Source organism: Arvicanthis niloticus, chromosome 1 (genome assembly GCF_011762505.2).
Source record: "Arvicanthis niloticus isolate mArvNil1 chromosome 1, mArvNil1.pat.X, whole genome shotgun sequence".
In the NCBI taxonomy this organism is placed as follows: Eukaryota; Metazoa; Chordata; class Mammalia; order Rodentia; family Muridae; genus Arvicanthis; species Arvicanthis niloticus.
The window spans coordinates 120416062-120435308 of NC_047658.1; the positions used below are offsets into that span (position 1 = coordinate 120416062).

General features: G+C 38.5%; 1 protein-coding gene across 1 annotated transcript; it reads right to left on the reverse strand.

Annotated features, from left to right (window-relative positions):
• Positions 1-5582: 5582 nt before the first annotated feature.
• Positions 5583-6521, reverse strand: LOC117724040 (olfactory receptor 5AN1-like). Its single transcript, XM_034523673.1, has one exon. It carries the CDS (start codon positions 6519-6521, stop codon positions 5583-5585), a length of 939 nt encoding a protein of 312 aa, XP_034379564.1.
• Positions 6522-19247: the final 12726 nt, after the last annotated feature.

Consider the following 19247-nt stretch of genomic DNA (forward strand, 5'->3'; position numbering starts at 1 on the left):
ATCCCACTAATAACCATTGACTAGATTCCAACCTTTCAAAGATTCCACCATCTCCCAAATGTCTCATTCCCAAATGTCTTGGGAATCCAGTTGTTAAAACATGTCTCTTTGCAGACCAAATATAGCACACACCAAATGCCTAAGGAAAAAAAAAAAACAGGCTGTGGTGGATATAACATCATCTATGGTAGTTTGAATAGAAATATTCCCACAAAGCTTATATATTTGGATCCTGATCTTCAGTTAGTGGCATAATTTGAGAAGGATGAGAAGGTGTGTTGAAGTGGAAATTTCTGATTTTTTTGGAGACTTAATTGGGTCATGTGAATTTTTTGAAATGGTCTTACAAGAGGAAGTTTATGAGAAGATGTTTTGCTCAGAACAGACACATGGTGTTTTTCTGGAAACTGTTTGGAAAAAGGGCATGTGATGTTTTTCTAGAGCAGATACTTGATAGGACACAGGATGTTTGGAAAGGGTATAAGTATAACCCAACAGACAGCGGAAGATGCTCTAGCATCGGTTCACCTTGCCAATCTTTGCTGGTCTTTGTTGGGCTTTGATGATGCTGGTCTTCACTGATGATGCTGTGGCATTGGCATTGGTTTGTCTTGCTTTCTTCCCTAGTGGTCATTTGTCATGACATCATAAAGAAAAAGAGAACAAAAAACTCCTCATGATATTCCAGCATCTTTTTGCCCCTTCTACAGACTCTGGCTGATTGGCAGAGCCTTGTGGTTTCTTCTGGATCGAGTTACTGCTGTTGATGTGTGTGAACTGAACTGCTGATATCCTGATAATGCAGATTCAATTCTCCCCATTTCTACACAGATCCACATCCTCTTTGTAATAATACCTTTCCTTTCCATTATCTCCGGTGGGTAATAGGCTAGAAGGGAGGGTAAAACATTTAAAAACCCTTTTAAAAGTAGGTTTTGAAAAATCTAAGCCTATAGCATGTCCTTGTTGAAATATAGCAAATTTTAGCAAAATTGTTGTGTCTGAAATGAATCTGGAATAATGACACCTAAGCTTTGAAGTAGCCTTTTGTCAGTGACTGTCATCTGAGATTTTATGGGGTTGTTCTTTTCAAGGGTTCTCAGAGTCATCACATAACTTAGTCTCAAGATATGTTTGGTAAATCAGGAAATCTTGTATGGCTGAGAATAGCTTAGATGTTGGGTTTTTCAAGTCAACCCCTAGACCAGATAAGTTTTGGCTTGTCAAAATTAACTTGCTAAAATTGCCTTTTGTATAACAATAAAAAGAGCTTCTAGGAAGCTGTCAGTGTTCAGTTCTTGAGAGGCTGATCCATTGCAGCTGAGAAGCCTAAATTCATCCTACTGTTTCTTTCTTTTCTACTATCAATCATCCTGCATAAGCCAGAACACATTGACATTGAAGGAGGTGTGTCATTAGGGATGTGCTTAGATGTTTTAAAAGCCTATGCCAAGCCCAGTCCCCCCTCTCTCCTTCCTTCCTTCTATCTGCCTTTCAGATCAGGGTGTTAAGCTCTTAGCTATTGTTCTAACCCTATGCCCATCTGCTTGGCATGATGATCTTGGACTAACACTCTAAAACTGTAGGCAAGCCTATGATTAAATGATTTCTTTTATAACAATTACCTTGGTTACACTGTCTCTTCACAACAAAAGAACAGTAAAAACTCCACCATTATTTCACACTGAATACATATATCAAACATTGTATTGAATCTATAAATAGAATCATGATCTGCAAATTTCAAGTGGTATTAAGTAAAATAAGTTAATGAAATCAAAATCAAATAGGTGCATTAAAAAGGCCAACCTGCAGAATGTCTCAAAGGAAGAGCTCATGAGTATCGTGTAGGAAGCCTGGGGTCAAGCCACAGCATGCTTACAAAACTAGGATAGACTACTTAGCTGGCTAAAGTAGAAATTTCATGCATGCCCTTCTGTCAGAAAACTACCAAAGATAATATATGTAGTACAGAATGATTCCAGAGCCTCTCAAGATGCAAATCCATCAACACTAAAATATGTTAAATGCAGAAAGAACACCCAGTTTTGTTTTGTACTAAAAGCAGGAACTAGATGGAAAATAGGTGGTATGCAGGCAGGTGCACAGTATACCCAGTTGGTAATGGCATCTATCACAGGATGCAGGAGATAACAGGAGAGCAGGCCAGTGATACAGGGCTTTTTAGAAGCCACAGCTTTTAGGGTAGGCTCACAATGCACATCCAAATAGCAGTTAAACCTACATGGAGTCTCATTTGTATTGTAGGCTGAAGGTAAAGGTTAGGGATTAGATGTCCCCTGAAAGCCACTTTCTTAGCTCACAGATATCGAAAATGAATCAAAAGTCAGATATGGCTTTCCTTTTTTTTTTTTGATCATGTAAATCAAGTTTTCTTCTTCTTAAAGATTTCATAAGAAAAAAGCATCCACGTTGTTTTATTGTAAGACCAAATTTTTATTAGATTAATCAGAACTCTGTCATAGAATAACAAACCATACTTCATGCATGCTGGATTTTCTATGTGTGCAGACACTGAAGCAAAGTCTAACATTATAGTTTTATTTTAGAACTTGGCTGCTTTTTTTGCTTCTAAAATGTGGTCCATAAAATGTGGTCTGCCTGTCTTCCAGTTAGACAATGCCAGCTAGCCATCTGGCCTGGCAGCTTTGAAGAGAGATACTTCCATATCCAGTTTGTGAGGGTTCCGAGCCACGATTGTGAGTGACTGCCATGGCTATTCCTGTGCTTGTGGGAAGTGGGGCCAGTAAGCAGCATGTAACCATTCTTTTGGCTACTTTATTGTCTTCTTTTCCCTACTACCTTCCTCCATCTCTTCCAATCCCCAAATTCTAGGTAGGAGAGAAAGAAGGTAAGGGGGGAAAGGGGTGTCAATATCACTAGACTGCTTCCTGCTGATTATGGGTGTTGAGTTACTTAGAGCAAGTCCAATCTTCATCAGCAGGATATCTGCAACCAGCAACCAGCAACCAGCAACCAGCAACCAGCAACCAGCAACCAGCAACCAGCAACCAGCAACCAGCAACCAGCAACCAGCAACCAGCAACCAGCAACCAACAACCAGCAACCAAACATCAACAGCAGCAGCAGGGGGAGCATCAGCTGCCACCCCCACTTAGGGCTTTGGCATTTTCAAGTCCTCTCAGGGGTCCCCAGAATTCCAAATGTAAACTATCTTCAATGGGCAAAACCACACCCCTGTCAAAGCAGGAGATAATTTATAGTTAGCTGCTATGGACAACCTGATTCAGCCCAATAGCCCACATCTGGGATTAAAACAAAAATATATTCAGATAACATATCTGTATTTTTAAAGAAACCAAAATTCTCACAACAGCAGTACTGTACATGGGCTTTTCCAGCATGGAAAGGAGCAGGAAGCATGAGAAAGTGAGGTTCGAATGAAAGCAGTGAAGCTCAGGAAGATTTTGCTTATATTACATATGGGGGCATAAAGCGCATCATATATGCAAGTAGGATGGATACCCCTGCTGAGTTTTACATCAAGCGGGTCAAACCAGTTCTGTGAACACAGGTTAGTAAATGATTACTCCTTTGTGTGGTTCATCAAAAAAGAGTTGAGCCTTACATTTGTCCATATTTTTTTAAATTAAAAACTAAGTGTGCAGGCTTGTTCTTGCCTTAAGAGTGTTATGGTATGTGCTTGTTATCTTCTTTCACCTTGAAGAGTCCTGGGATAGAACAAAAGCTGTCACATTTGGTGACACGTGCCTTTACCCAGTGAACTACCTCATCAGTCTAGTTTTTGTTATTTCACTACAATTATTGCATCACCTTTGGGAACACAGGACAGTAAGATGGAGAATGTTGGACATACACAGGAATGTTCTAGAGTTTTAGGTGCAGCTAATAACTGTAATATTGATTATGTGGTGACTATCAATGCAATGAGTCTTCATAGAGCAAACTTGACCAGAAGCCAGAAATATAAAAATAAATTTGATGGCTTGATCCAATTGTCTATGTCAAGCCAGGGCAAACTGTCTGGGCTTAGTGTAGGACAGTAAGAAATTACAGGATTCCTCAAGATTTTCAGATACAGTTATTGGCCATGACTTTTCTTCTTTCTTTCTTTCTTTCTTTCTTTCTTTCTTTCTTTCTTTCTTTCTTTCTTTCTTTTCTTTTTTTTTTTAGCATTTTGAAAGATTTATTTATTTTTTCTAAGTAGTTAGCAAAGTTTATTTATTTTTATTTACATTTCAGATGCCACCCCCTTTCCCCATTTTCCCTCCCTAGAAAATCCCTATCACCTGCCCCCTTTCCCCTTTTGCTTTTATACATTTTTTTAAAAAAATGTTAATCAAAGGCTTTATAAGTTTGGCAATGCTCAATCAGAAGTGTAACCCAATACCCAACCTAAATATATATACTGTCTTTGACTGGTGGAGACATGTGAACATCTGCCTCCATGCCCCCCTCTTTCTCTCTCTCTCATCACCTAGCTTCTCCTTTCCTTCATCTTCTCCTCTCCTTACTCCATGTCTTCCTCTCGGTACTCCTTCCCCCTTAGTTCCTCGTACATATCACCCTTCCTGTTAAAATAAAACTTTTCTCTCAAAATACAATTAGAGCATAATTATTCCAAATTGTACCAGTGAGGTACAAGATAGTCCTAATACCCAGTCCATCATTTTGTTGACTAACCAGAACCTCTGTCATCTCTCCTAACTAAAACACTCAGTTTTGAGTGAGTTGAGTTTTGACTTTTTTCTTGGCTTTAGAATGAATGTCAGCTGAAAACCATCCACTCAGATCTTTTCTCTCAAAGTAAATAGCCAGGATTGGCTATGAGACTATAGGTCTTCAACCCCGTCAGAAATCCAGAATGACTGAGTTAACTGAAATTATGGGAAGCACTTCTAGATAACAGAAACAACCCATTAAAATACTAAGTAAATGGCAATTTCTTTTTATCATTTGTCATGATTCAAACCACTTCCTTTTTTCTTAGGCTATGTTTGATGGATGCAAGTATATGACCCTAAACTTACTAATTCTTAGCATCAATTTCCTTAGAAAGAAGCCAACAGTTTCAAGTTGGTTTTTTTAGAAGATGCAATCAAACCATTGTTTAACTCTACGTCTTATAAATAGGGAGTCCTAGCAGATCATCTTCATCTGTTCAGAAACACAGAACAGTCAATGGTCATGCCCTAGCTTTTAGGACACTATGTCATGATAGTTGTGACAAGGATTTTGGACCCTGTGTGGGGAAACTTATCTATGGGCATAGTTCTGTGAGTTAGCAGTCTTCAGTCTTATAATGTTTCTAAACTTGATGTTTCTTAAATGCCTGTGCATAGAAGAATGAATAATGAGATGGTCATTGTGTTATATGGAGACTGTAATCCTCTGGATCTTAAAGGTGTTTCCATGGCATTAAGTCAGTTAGTTCCTACAGAAATAGTGCCTGCTTTAAAGTAAAACTTTTTTTCTCCAAAAGCCCATGAATTTTGTTGTGTTCCAACCATGTGCATATTATTGTGGGCAACAGCAGTTGTGGCAGAACACATATATTAAAAATTTCAGATTCTGTGTTGCTAGCTGCAGATTGTCTTTTTCTGTAACCTCTTCATAGCATCTTTGATTTCTCTGTTCCTCAGACCGTATATCAAAGGGTTCAACATGGGAATCACCACAGTGTAGAAAACAGACACAAATCTATCAAAACTGGAGAAGCCACCAGAACTTGAACTCAAATAGACAAAGATACTGGAGGTGTAGAATAGGGAAACAGCTGTCAGGTGAGAAGCACAGGTGTTGAATGCCTTGGATCTGCCCTTAGCTGAAGTGATCTTCAGGATGGACAAGACAATGTAGCCATAGGATATCATGATAACTAGCACATTTACAAATCCAAAGATCATTGTTAATATGGCGGTCAGGACTTGTACAAAGAAAGTGTTTGTGCAGGACAGAAGTAACAACTGTGGCATGTCACAGAAGAAGTGCTTGATGACATTAGTTCCACAGAAGTGAAGACGAAACAAAGCAAACAACTGAAGCAAAGAAGCAGTGAACCCAGAAAGATAGGATGCCAGCACCATCAGTACACAAAGAGTGGGTGACATGATTGATGCATACAGAAGAGGGTTACAAATGGCAGCATACCTGTCATAGGCCATGGCTGCCATGAGACAAGACTCACTCAGCCCCATGGTGGAAAAGAAGAAATTCTGAACCATGTAGCCCACAAAGCTGATAGTTTGCTTTTCCTGGAAAAAGTTTGAGAGCATTTTTGGGACTGTGCAGGTAACATAGCAAAGGTCTATAATGGACAGGTTACAGAGAAAGAAATACATGGGAGTGTGGAGGTGAGAATCCATTCTTATTAACAAAATGAGGGACAGATTCCAGGTCAGAGTTGTAATGTAGATGAGCAGGAATGTGATAAAGAGCAGTATTATTATTCTGGGTAAATCTGTGAATCCCAGGAGGATGAAGTGGGTGATCTTGGTGCTGTTTCCCTTAGCAATCATTTCCCTGGTTTTTCTAAGATTAAAAGGGAGACAAGAAGTCCATAGATGACCAGGGTGAAATCATAGCACTACAATATCACATCATCTGTCTTTCTTCAATGATCCCTGAAAACAAAGAAACGTCTCATTGTTCCATGGAAAGAGCCAGTCATTCTCAAACTGTCAAGAAGATGCTGAGAGGAGTTGGGGAAAATAGTAATCTGATCAAAGCACATTGTGTGAAATTTTTAAAGAATTAAAATCAGTGAGAAATAGAAGCAGACATGACTGCTCATGCCTTCAATTCCAGCACTCGGGAGGCAAAGTCAGACAAATACCTGGAGCTAGCTTGTCTACATAGTGAGTTCTAGACCAGCCAACACTACATAGTAAAACCTTGTCTTAAATAAAAAATAAAAGAAAAATCTATTCTGCTAATAAAAGAAGAGAAATAATTTAGCATATTTGTAATAATTTCTGAAACCCTTTATAAGTATATTTAAGTCTCCAAACGGGAAAATACTCTAATGTATAATTCTGCTGTTTTGTTGGAGCGAGTCCATGTACACAAGTCTACTTCAGTAGCCTTCACAGAAAACACTGCAAAGAAGTTGTGTAGACTTCACTATTTGATGTCCCCATGATTATGCTAATATCAGAGTATGTTGCTTCTTGAAAAGCTGCATGAAATGTGGTGAGGATTTCAAAGTTTAGAGTGTTTCTAATATCCACACTAAAAAAATAAGAACAACAAAAGTCCTTATATTAATTCTTTATAGAGACAGCTATGACTGAAAATGGAGGCCAGTAGACAGTACACAACCAGGTTCATAGGTCTGTTCATTAGATGGTGGTTATCATTATTGAGAGCTGATAATTAACTGTGAATGATTGCTGTGTCTATGAATAGAAATACTAATGTTGATATTTTTTTCTTTTTGAGAAATGAGAGCTCTCTTATCAGCTCTATGGACAGTGAGGCATACCTGTTCTACTTAGAGGCCTATTAAGAGCCTTATCCATGAAAGTGAAACTGCTTTGGGTAATGAAGACATATGTCCTCTTAATTATCTCTTTATTAGTTTTCTTGTCTTTGCATGCAAAACATCACAAGGGAGCCAACATAATGATATTGACTTTAATGGAGAAAAATGATCAAAGTAAATATTTCATTTGTAGAACCATAGAGGTATAATTTTTAATATAATCTTTGAGTTAGTTTTCGCTAACAGAAGAATTATTGGTAAAAACCATGTGTATACTCCTAGACAAAGTTGACCTACTTTGTGATGAACTTAGTGATAATAGATTAAATGGTTTTAAAAGTTGAATAAAATACTTATACTTTCAGATGCTAATACTATATTTATCAATAATTCATCTTTATAGCATAGTGGACATGAGCCCAACAAACAAATGAATACCTTGAAGATAAATATAAATATTGGCAAGAGTTTTTATATACCAATAATAGTATTTTAAATTAATAGGGAAAGAAAAAAAACTTTTTCACAAATCCTTGTAAGAACTTACTAGGAGTTCTCACATCTCATTGAAAGATGAAATAGATATATACATTTATATGACATTGTAGTAGACATTTCAGATCCTAGCAATAAAAGAGTCTAAGAGAAAAATATGAATTAAATCTCTTGGCAAAAGAGATCCTAACAGCTTATATCTCCCGGGGGAGGGAGAGTCATTCTCTTGTAGGGAATTGTCCAATGATTGTTTTTTTGTGTCCCAATAAATGGCCACAAACCCATGTGCATATGTGAAGCACTAATTGGGCTCAGGAGTTACTAATAACCAAAAAATAAAGAAGGATGTGAAGTGGGGAAAGTAATGAAGAGATTTTCTAGGAGGAATTGGAAGGAGGTTAATAGATAGAATCTAAGTACTGGTCCTGGAAGGCAGATGGAGGAAGGAAATTGGGTTGGAGAGGGGATTGAGAGGGAGTAAGGGTTTGGGGTCAGGTGTGGGGATGGGCAAAAAGATAGCTGAATGGCCATGCCAGTGAATGAAAATCTGGACTTAATTGGGGGAGGTAGTAGGTATGTCTAGAAAGAGACAGAGACCTGGGATAGGGAGGCACCTATGAATCAGTGGGGGTGTCCTTAGCTGTGACTCACAGCATTGGGGATATGGAGTCTGGGGATGCTGCCTTCTGTGGCCTGGCAGGAACCCTGGGGGAACAATAGGGACAGCAACCTACCCACAAAACTTTTGACCCAAAACTTATATTGACTACAAGAAATGTAGGGATGAAGGATGGAGCAGAGACTAAGGGAAAGAAAGGCCAACCCAAAACCAGTCCAACTTGAGACCCTTTCAATGGGTAAGCACCATTCCCTCATATTATTAATGATACTATGTTATGCTTGCAGACAGTGATAAGTTGTCCTCCATGAAGCTCCACCTAGAAGCTGACTCAGACAGATACAGACACCCACAGCCAAACCATAGATGGAGCTTGGGGACTCTTATGGAAGAATAGAAGCAAGCATTACAGCCCTTAAGAAGATAGAAATGCCATAGAAAGACCAACAGAATAAACTAACCTGAACCCTTGGGGCCCTCTGAGACTGAACCACCAACAAAGAGCACATATGGGTTGAACCTAGGCCTCCCCACACATATGTAGCAGATGTATGGATTGGTCTTCATGTGGGTCCAGAAGAACTGGAATGGGAAGTATCCCAAAAGTTGTTGCCTGTATGTGGGATATGTTTTTCTAGCTGGGATGCCTGGTCTGGCCTCAATGGGAGAGGAAGTGACTATCATCACAGAGACTTGAAATTCGGGAGTGAGGAGAAACCCAGAGGAGCCCCTACCTGCTCAGAGGAGAAGGAGAGGTAGAGTGGGGGAAGTAGTATATGAGGGGCTGACAGGGAGAGGGGTAGCAAGTGGGATGTAAATTGAGTAATTTAAAAAAAGTAAAAAATAAATCTAAGAAAAATTTAATAAATAAATTAATAAGTAATTTTTTCCTGAAAAACAGTGAATTGGAGCTGGGTATGTTGGCACACAACATTAATCCCAGTGCTTGGGAGGCAGATGCTGGAGGATCTCTGTGAGTTTGAAGACAGGCTGATCTACTTTGTGAGTTCCAGGCAAAGCAGGAATACATAGTGAGATAGCAAAATACTGTCCCAAGAAATATAGTACATTTGGAAAAAGGAAGTTTAAGTTAATTTTGAAAAGGAAAATGTAGTAATACTTGTGATATAAAAATCAGTCACTGACAAATGCTCAGTGCTTGAGGAGAAACAATTCTTGTATAATCTCCTGCCACCTTGCATACATATACACACACGAATAATTTTCAATACTAAACATTAAAAGAAGCGAGTAACTTGAGTGTTTCATTACCCCATGATAAGTGTCACATACAATAACACAAGAATGATTTAGAAATCACATTAAATGCAATAGTAAGTTCTCTTACCTGTGGAGAAATGTTCTTTGTTTGAATGGACAAGAGGACAACGTTGCCATTTCCCTTCCAGTCTGCATCTGTGCTGGGGCAGATCTGTTTGTTTACCCCTCTGTCTCAACACTGTAAATCTACAGGTTTCCCAGAAGATCTGCTACAATTAGGGGACACAGGAGGCAAGCTCCAGACAGAGACACCCAGGCTAGCTAACACCAGATATAACCAGATGGTGAAAGGCAAACACAAGATCATGACCAACAGAAGCTCATATACTTTGACACTATCAGAACCCAGCTCTCCCATCACAGCAAGCCATGGATACTCCAACACACCTGAAAAGCATGATAATGACCCAAAATCTCACCACATGAAGATAGTAAAGACCTTTAAAGAGGATATAAGGAACTCACTTAAAGAAATACAAAAAACACAGTTAAATAGGTACAAGTTCTTAAAGAGAAAGTAAATAAGACTCCCTTTCCACCCCTCTCCTGATCCCTGTGGCTGGAGCAGACACCCAGCCGGTCTGCTCCCCTGTGGAAACTGTAACCTGAGACATCCCAGAGAGGCCACTGACCTCAGAGAGGCAGATCCCTGTGGCTGAAGCAGACACCCAGCCAGTCTGCTCCCTTGTGGAAACTGTTTGCTGAGACATCCTAGAGAGACCACCGACCTCAGAGCAGTGGACACCATACCCTGAGACATCCTAGAGGAGCCACTGCATTCAGAGCAGCAAACACCTAGCTGATCTGCTCTCAGGAAGACACCTTATCCTGAGACATCCTAGAGGAGACACTGTACTCAGAGCAGCCGGATCACAGGATCACAGAGACATCTGGACCTGAGGAGTTCTGACACAAGCATGATAATTGGAAAGACAGTCTCCAGTCAGAACCAGTGAGTGCAGGTAGCACTAAAGTTAACCAAACGTCAAAAGGCAAGCGCAAGAACATAAACAACAGAAACCAAAGTTACTTGACATCACCAGAACCCAGTTCTCCCACCATAGCAAGCCCTGAACACCACATCACACTGGAAAAGCAGGATACAGAATTAAAATCACTTCTCATGATGATGTTAGAGAACTTTAAGAAGGTCATAAATAACACTCTCAAAGAATTTGAGGAGAACACAAGTAAAGAGGTAGAAACCATTAAAGAGGAAAAACAAAAACCCCATAAAGAATTGCAAGAAAACACGACCAAACAGGTGAAGGAATTAAAAAAAAAACCATCCAGGATCTTAAAATGGAAGTAGAAACAATAAAGAAATCTCAAAGGGAAACTACCCTGGAGATAGAAAACCTAAGAAAAAGACCAGGAGTCATAGATGCAAGTATCACCAACAGAATACAAGAGATTGAAGAGAGAATCTCATGTGCAGAAGATACCATGGAAAACATTGACACAACTGTCAAAGAAAATGTGAAATGCAAAAAGCTCCTAACCCAAAACATCCAGGAAATCCAAGACACAATGAGAAGGCCAAACCTAAGGATAATAGGTATAGATGAGGGTGAAGACTCCCAAGTTAAAGGGCCAGTAAATATCTTCAACAAAATTATAGAGGAAAACTTTCCTAACCTAAAGAAAGAGATGTCCTTAAATATACAAGAAGCCTACAGACCCCAAATAGACTAGAGCAGAAAAGAAATACCTCCAGTCATATAATAATCAAAACATCAAATATACAAAACAAAGAAAAAATACTAAAAGCAGTAAGGGAAAAAGGTAAAGTAACATATAAAGGCAGACTTATAAGAATTACACCAGACTTGTCACCAGAGACTATAAAAACCAGAAGATCCTGGACTGATATCATACAGACCCTAAGAGCACACAAATGCCAGCCCAAACTACTATATCCAGCAAAACTCTCAATCTCTATTGATGGAAAAACCAAGATATTCCATGACAAAACCAAATTTACAAAATATCTTCCAATGAATCCAGCATCTCAAAGGATAATTGATGGAAAACTCCAATACAAGGAGGGAAATTACAACATAAAAAAACAAGAAAGTAGTCTTCCAACAACCCCAAAAGAAGATAGTTACACAAACATAATTCCAACTCCAGTAACAAAAGTGACAGGAAGCAACAATCATTTCTCCTTAATATCTCTTAATATCAATGGACTCAATTCTCCAATAAAAAAGAAATAGACTAGCAGGCTGGATACATAAACAAGACCCAGAATTTTGCTGCATACAAGAAACACACCTGTGTCACAAAGACAGACACTACCTCAGAGTAAAAGGATGGAAAACAATCTCCCAAGCAAATGGTCCCAAGAAACAAGCTGCAATAGCAATTCTAATATCAAATTAAATTGATTTTCAACCAAATATAATAAAAAAGATAAGGAAGGACACTTTATAATCATCAAAGAAAAATGTACCAAGATGAACTCTCAATTCTGAACATCTATGCCCCAAATGCAAGGGCACCCACATACATAAAAGAAACTTTTTTTTCTTTTTTTTTTTCTTGGCTTTTGATCCATGATAAAGCAAGATTATAAAGGAGGTATACAGATATTTTTATAATACACTGAACAAAATTTCATTAATCAGTATGTTCTCATCCTAATAGGTATATGTGTAAATATCTTTTTAAAAATTTTTTCGGTTATTTTATTTGTTTACATTTCAAGTGTTATCCCCCTTCCCTATTGCACATCCAACTTCTATGAGGGTTTTCCTCCACCTGCCCACCCACCCACTTCAGCCTCCCCACCCTGGCATACCCCTACACTGTGGCACCAGTCCTTAACAGGACCAAGTGCCTTCCCTCTCATTAATGCCAGATAAGGCTATCCTCTGCTACATATGCAGCTGGAACCATGGGTCCCTTCATGTGTATTATTTGGTTGGTGGTTTAGTCCCTAGGAGCTCTGGGGGATCTGCTTGGTTGATATTGCTGTTTTTCCTATAGGGATACAAACTCCTTCAGCTCCTTTAATCCTTCCCCTAACTCCTCCACTGGGGTCACTGTGCTCAGTCTGAAAGTTCCAGATGCCAGCAAAGCAAGAGGCTTCCAGGATCCAATGGAGATGACATTAGCTTAGTCCCCAAGCCAAAGAAACTTTGCTAAAGCTCAAAGCATACATCACACCTCACACAATAATAGTGGGGAATTTTAATACCCCACTCTCAGCAATGGACAAATCATGGAACCAGAAACTAAACAGAGACACAATGAAACTAACAGAAGTTATGAACCAAATGGATTTAACTGATTATATATATATATATATATATATATATATATATATATATATATACTGATTATATATATTTAACTTATTTTATACACACACACACGTATATATTCACCCTAAAACAAAAGAATATACATTTTTCTCAGCACCTCATGGTACCTTCTCCAAAACAGATCATATAATTGGTCACAAAACAGGCTTCAACAGATACAAAAAATTGAAATAATTCCTTGTACCCTATCAGACCACCATGGACTAAGGCTGGTCTTTAATAATGACAAAAACAATGAAAAGACCACATACACATGGAAACTGAACAATGCTCTACTTAAGGATGACTTGGTCAAGAAAGAAATAAAGAAAGAAATTAAAGACTTTTTAGAATTTAATGAAAAGGAGGACACCTCATACCAAAAATTGTGGGACTCCATGAAAGCAGTATTAAGAGGAAAACTCATAGCTCTAAGTACCAAAAAAAAAAAAAAAAAAAAAAAAAAAAAAAACTGGAGAGAGCATACATTAACAACTTGACAGCACACCTGAAAGCATTAGAACAAAAAGAAGCAAATATACCCTAGAGGAGTAGACGGCAGGAAATAATCAAACGCAGAGCTGAAATCAACCAAGTAGAAACAGAAACAACTATACAAAATATCAACAAAACCAGGAGCTGGTTCTTTGAGAAAATCAACAAGATAGATTAACCCTTAGACTAACCATAGGGCACAGAGATAGTATCCAAATTAATAAAATCAGAACTGAAAAGGGAGACATAACAACAGAAATTGAGGAAATTAAAAAAGTCATCGTATCCTACTACAAAGGCCTATACTCAACAAAATTGGAAAATCTGGATGAAATGGACAATTTTCTAGACAGATACCAGAAACCAAAATTAAATCAGGAGCAGATAAACCATCTAAACAATCCTTCTATTTCCTAAAAAAATAGAAGAAGTCATTAAAAGTCTCCCCACCAAAAAAAAAAAAAAAGTCCTGGACAAGATGGTTTTAGTGCAGAACTCTATCAGATCTTCAAGTAAGACCTAATACCAAAATTCTCTTCAAACTATTCCATCGAATAGAAACAGAAGGAACACTACCCAATTTGTTCTATGAAGCTACAATTACGCTCATACCTAAACCTCACAAAGACCGAACAAAGAAAGAAAACTACAGACCAATCTCTCTTATGAATATTGATGCAAAAATACTCCATAAAATTCTCACAAACTGAATCCAACAACACATCAAAACAATTATCCATCATGATCCCAGGAATGCAGGGATGATTCAATATTTGGAAATCCATCAAAGTAATCCACTAAATAAATAAACTCAAAGAAAAAAACCTCATGGTCATCTCATTAGATGCTGAGAAAGCATTTGACAAAATTCAACATCACTTCATGTTAAAAGTCTTGGAAAGATCAGAAATTCAAGGCCCATACTTAAACATAGTAAAAGCAATATACAGCAAGCCAGTAGCCAACATCAAACTAAATGGAGAGAAACTTGAAGCAATCCCACTAAGATCAAAGACTAGGCAAGGCTGCCCACTCTCACCCTACCTATTCAATATAGTACTGGAAGTCCTAGCTAGAGTGATTAGACAACAAAAGGAAGTCAAGGGGATATAAATAAAAAAGGAAGAAGTCAAAATTTCACTATTTGCAGATGATATGATAGTATACTTAAGTGACCCTAAAACTTCCACCAGAGAACTTCTAAACCTGGTAAACAACTTCAGCAAAGTGGCTGGATATAAAATCAACTCAAACAAATCAGTAGCCTTCCTCTACTCAAAGAATAAACAGGCTGAGAAAAAAATTAGGGAAATGACACCCTTCACAATAGCCACAAATAATATAAAATAACTTGGAGTGAATCTAACAAAGCAAGTGAAAGATCTGTATGACAAGAACTTCAAGTCTCTGAAGGAAGAAATTGAAGAAGATCTCAGAAGATGGAAAGATCTCCCATACTCCTGGATTGGCAGGATTAACTTAGTAAAAATGGCCATCTTGCCAAAAGTAATCAACAGATTCAGTGCAATCCTTATCAAAATTCCAAATCAATTCTCCATAGTGATAGAAAGAGCAATCTGCAAATTCATTTGGAATAACAAAAAACCCAGGATAGCAAGAACTATTCTCAACAATAAAAGAACTTCTGGGGAATCACCGTTCCTGACTTCAAACTGTACTACAGAGCAGTAGTGATAAAAACTGCATGATATTGGTAATGAGACAGGCAGGAAGATCAATGGAATAGAATTGAAGACCCCAAAATCAACCCACACACCTATGGTCACTTGAACTTTGGCAAGGGAGCTAAGACCATCCAGTGGAAAAAGGACAGCATTTTCAGCAAATGGTGCTGGTTCAACTGGAGGTCAACATGTAGAAGGATGCAAATCAATCCATTCTTATCCCCTTGTACAAAGCTCAACTCCAAGTGGATAAAGGACCTTCACATAAAACCAGATACACTGAAACTAATTGAAGAGAAGGTGGGGAAGACGCTCAAATACCTAGGCATAGGGGAAAAGTTCCTGAACAGAACACCAATGGCTTATGCTCTAAGATCAAGTATTGACAAATGGGACCTCATCAAATTGCAAAGCTTCTGTAAGGCAAAGGACACTGTCAGTAAGACAACCAACAGATTGGGAAAAGATCATTACCAATCCTACATTTGATAGAGGGGTAATATCGAATATATAAAAAGAACTCAAGAAACTAGACTCCAGACAAACAAATAACCCCATTAAAATGGGGTACAGAGCTAAACAAAGAATTCTCAACAGGAAACTTGAATGGCTGAGCACCTTAAGAAATGCGCAATATCCTTAGTCATCAGGGAAATGCAAATCAAAACAACCCTGAGATACCACATCACACCAGTCAGAATGGCTAACTTCAAAACCTCAAGTGATAATAGATGCTGGCAAGGATGTGAAGAAAGAGGAACACTCCTCTATTGTTGGTGGGGTTGCAAGCTGGTACAACCACTCTGGAAATCAGTCTGGCGGTTCCTCAGAAAATTGGACATAGCACTACCTGAGGACCCAGCTATACCACTCCTGGGCATATACCTAGAAGATGCTCCAACATATAACAAGGACATATGCTCCACTATGTTAATAGCAGCCTTATTTATAATAGCCAGAAGCTGGAAAGAACCCAGATGTCCTTCAGCAATGGAATGGATACAGAAAATGTGGTACATTTACTCAATGGAATATTACTCAGCTATTAAAAATAATGAATTCGAGAAATTCTTAGGTAAATGGATGGAACTAGAAAATAGCATCTTGAGTGAGGTAACCCAATCACAAAAGAACACACATGGTATTTAGTCACTGATAAGCAGATATTAGCCATAAAACTAGAAACAGCCAAGATTCAACTAACAGACCACATGAAGCTCATGAAGAAGGAAGAACAAGTGTGGATGCCTAGGTCTTACTTAGAAGGAGTAACAAAATACCCAAGGGAGCAAATATAGAGACAAAGTGTAGGACAGAAACTGAAGGAGAGGTTGTCTGGAGACCATTCCACCTGGGTATTCATCCCATGTGCAGTCACCAAAGATAGACAGACGCTGATATGGATGTCAGGAAGTGAATGCTGACAGGAGCCTGATATGGCTGTCTCCTTAGAGGTCTCCCAGAGTCTGACATACCCAGAGGCAGATACTCACAGCTAACCATTGATCTGATCAAGGGTTCCCAATGGAGAAGTTAGAGAGAAGACTGAAGGAGTTGAAAGGGTTTGAGGCCCCAACCAACCAGAGCTCCCAGGGTCTAAACCACCAGCCTAGGAGCACATAGGGAGGGACCCAGGACTCCAGCTGTATATGTAGGGGAGGATAGCCTTGTTGGGCATAGGTGGGAGAGGAGATCTTTGGTCCCATGAAGGCCTAACACTGAATGGAGGGGGATTTGAGGGTGGGGATAACCTTGGGAAGAAGGGATAACCTTGAGGCAAGCTTTCAGAGACTGAATTTCCCTAGTTAAGACAGCACTTCTCTTTTTGAGACTCACGCCTAAAAATTTGTATAGGAAAGTTTACCAAGCTTTTTGGAAAGAACTTCCAACAGATATAAGAAAATATACAAATATACTCAGCTTTGGATGTGCTGCTAGGAATATCATACTTTGGTTTAATTTTTATTTTGCTTTTAAGACCCTTGGGGATCAGTTTACTGTGTTTTTTGAAATTTTCTCTTTTAATGGAAACATAGCTGTACATACTTGTGAGGTACAATGTGACATTTTAGTAGGGTCTGTAGTGTATATGACAATTTAGTATATGCAGTAATGTAACACCAGATTAGAAGTACTGGTATATCTTACCACAAATATTCATCATTTCATGCATACATACTATGGTGTGTGTGTGTGTGTCCATGGTGGGATTACTCTTAGAGTGATGCTATCACAATTTCTCAGTACAGACTGTACATGAGAGCAAATAAAACCATCTTTAAATTGTACACTTTTATGGTTTACATTACGCCAAATCACCAACAACATGCAAAACTCCTGATTCAGCAACTCACTTAATTTCTGTACTATTTTATGCATTCTGGTGGCAGAGTGGCCAACCTTATGGTATTCAGTTTAAGCCAGGGGTAGGGGTGAGGGACTGACAAGTTGAGGGTGATTTTCTTTTTTATAGTTTTAAATGATATAAACTATCATGTAACTAGCCTGACATTTGTTATGTTACAATTTAGAAAAACTGGAGAAAAACAAAAATATTTCTAAATATACTCACTCTCTTTGAAGAGGATTTTGCAGGAGTTCATCTTTTTCCAAGATGAGTGAAGCAAGAACTGAACCATGTAAACAATGGTATAAACACTGGTTGGATATTTCCTTTTGTGGATATCGTTAATCAAGACCCATACCAATCTTGGTGTAATAAAAACATCATCAAGTGCACTGAGGCAAAGCTGGAGCTGCTGTTCAATGAGAATTCAAGCAAAGAAGCTTCAAAGGGACTACCAAACCAGTTCTGTCAGCCAGGGGTGAGCATCTGCCATGTCTGGGTTACCTATATCATCTTCCAGGCATTACCAAGGCTTGTGTTCTAGACTCTGGGACTAGAACAACAGGAGCTGTTTGGAGTATTCCGACAGGGCTAATGGACTTGTGTATGATCACACTGCCATATATATCATCACGGCTCACTTTTGTCTCTTGCTTTTTAGTCATGAACCAAGGCTCTTTATTTAAATGAAAACAAAACTACTATGATTTCCAAAGCAAAATCCCCAAGGGCAAAAATTAAAAGTGTCCTTTGGGTAGGGGAAATCGTTAAACACAGACAAACATGTTTTGATCTTAGGAAATTCCCTGGAAACTCAGCAAATAACTGTTTTTAATTCAGCTATCAATTACTGACTTTTACATTGAGTCATATTTCATACACACCATTGTATTGAAATCTGTGCAGTCCTATTTTTGAAATTTTATTGGTGAAAAACCAAGAGAGAAACAAAGTTCAAGGTCATATTTTCAAGACATTACATAATTAGTATTTAACACTATCACCTATCTCATGGTAATACCTAGATTTACCTGGATTTTTCTGAATATTCTTTTGACAGCTCAGAGAATTTGAGTCAAGAGTAAAGGAACTCAAGGTACTGTCCTAAGGGGAAGGTGAGGACTGTGGGAGAGGAAAGAAAGAAGTAACAGGGTATTTCTCAGTAAGTGCCCATGGGTGTTACTGGGAGCATTGTCCAGTAATTGAGATTTAACTAACCACAGTTAATGTCAAAAGTTGAAATTACCTATTTTTTTTCCATCAAGGTTACTTTCCAGAGTGCCTATTGCATTCTTAGATAGGTCTTTTGAAAGCATAAATCACTGTTAATATATAGCAGGGGAGATGGCCACCTCTGGGATCCTCTTCAATGTATCATGGAAAGCAAAGGTAAAAGATGAAAGCCAGTTACAGAGAGAGCTCACTCATGTTATTTGCCTTCTGGTGCCTAATTGTCATGGCGTAGCTGTCTCTGCAAGACTGAAAGCCTGAATTACCATGTCCCTCTGACCCCATGCTCACTTTCCCTGGG

Excerpts from the sequence above, each read along its gene's own strand:
- LOC117724040 (XM_034523673.1), bottom strand. The coding sequence starts at position 6,521 with ATGATTGCTAAGGGAAACAGCACCAAGATCACCCACTTCATCCTCCTG.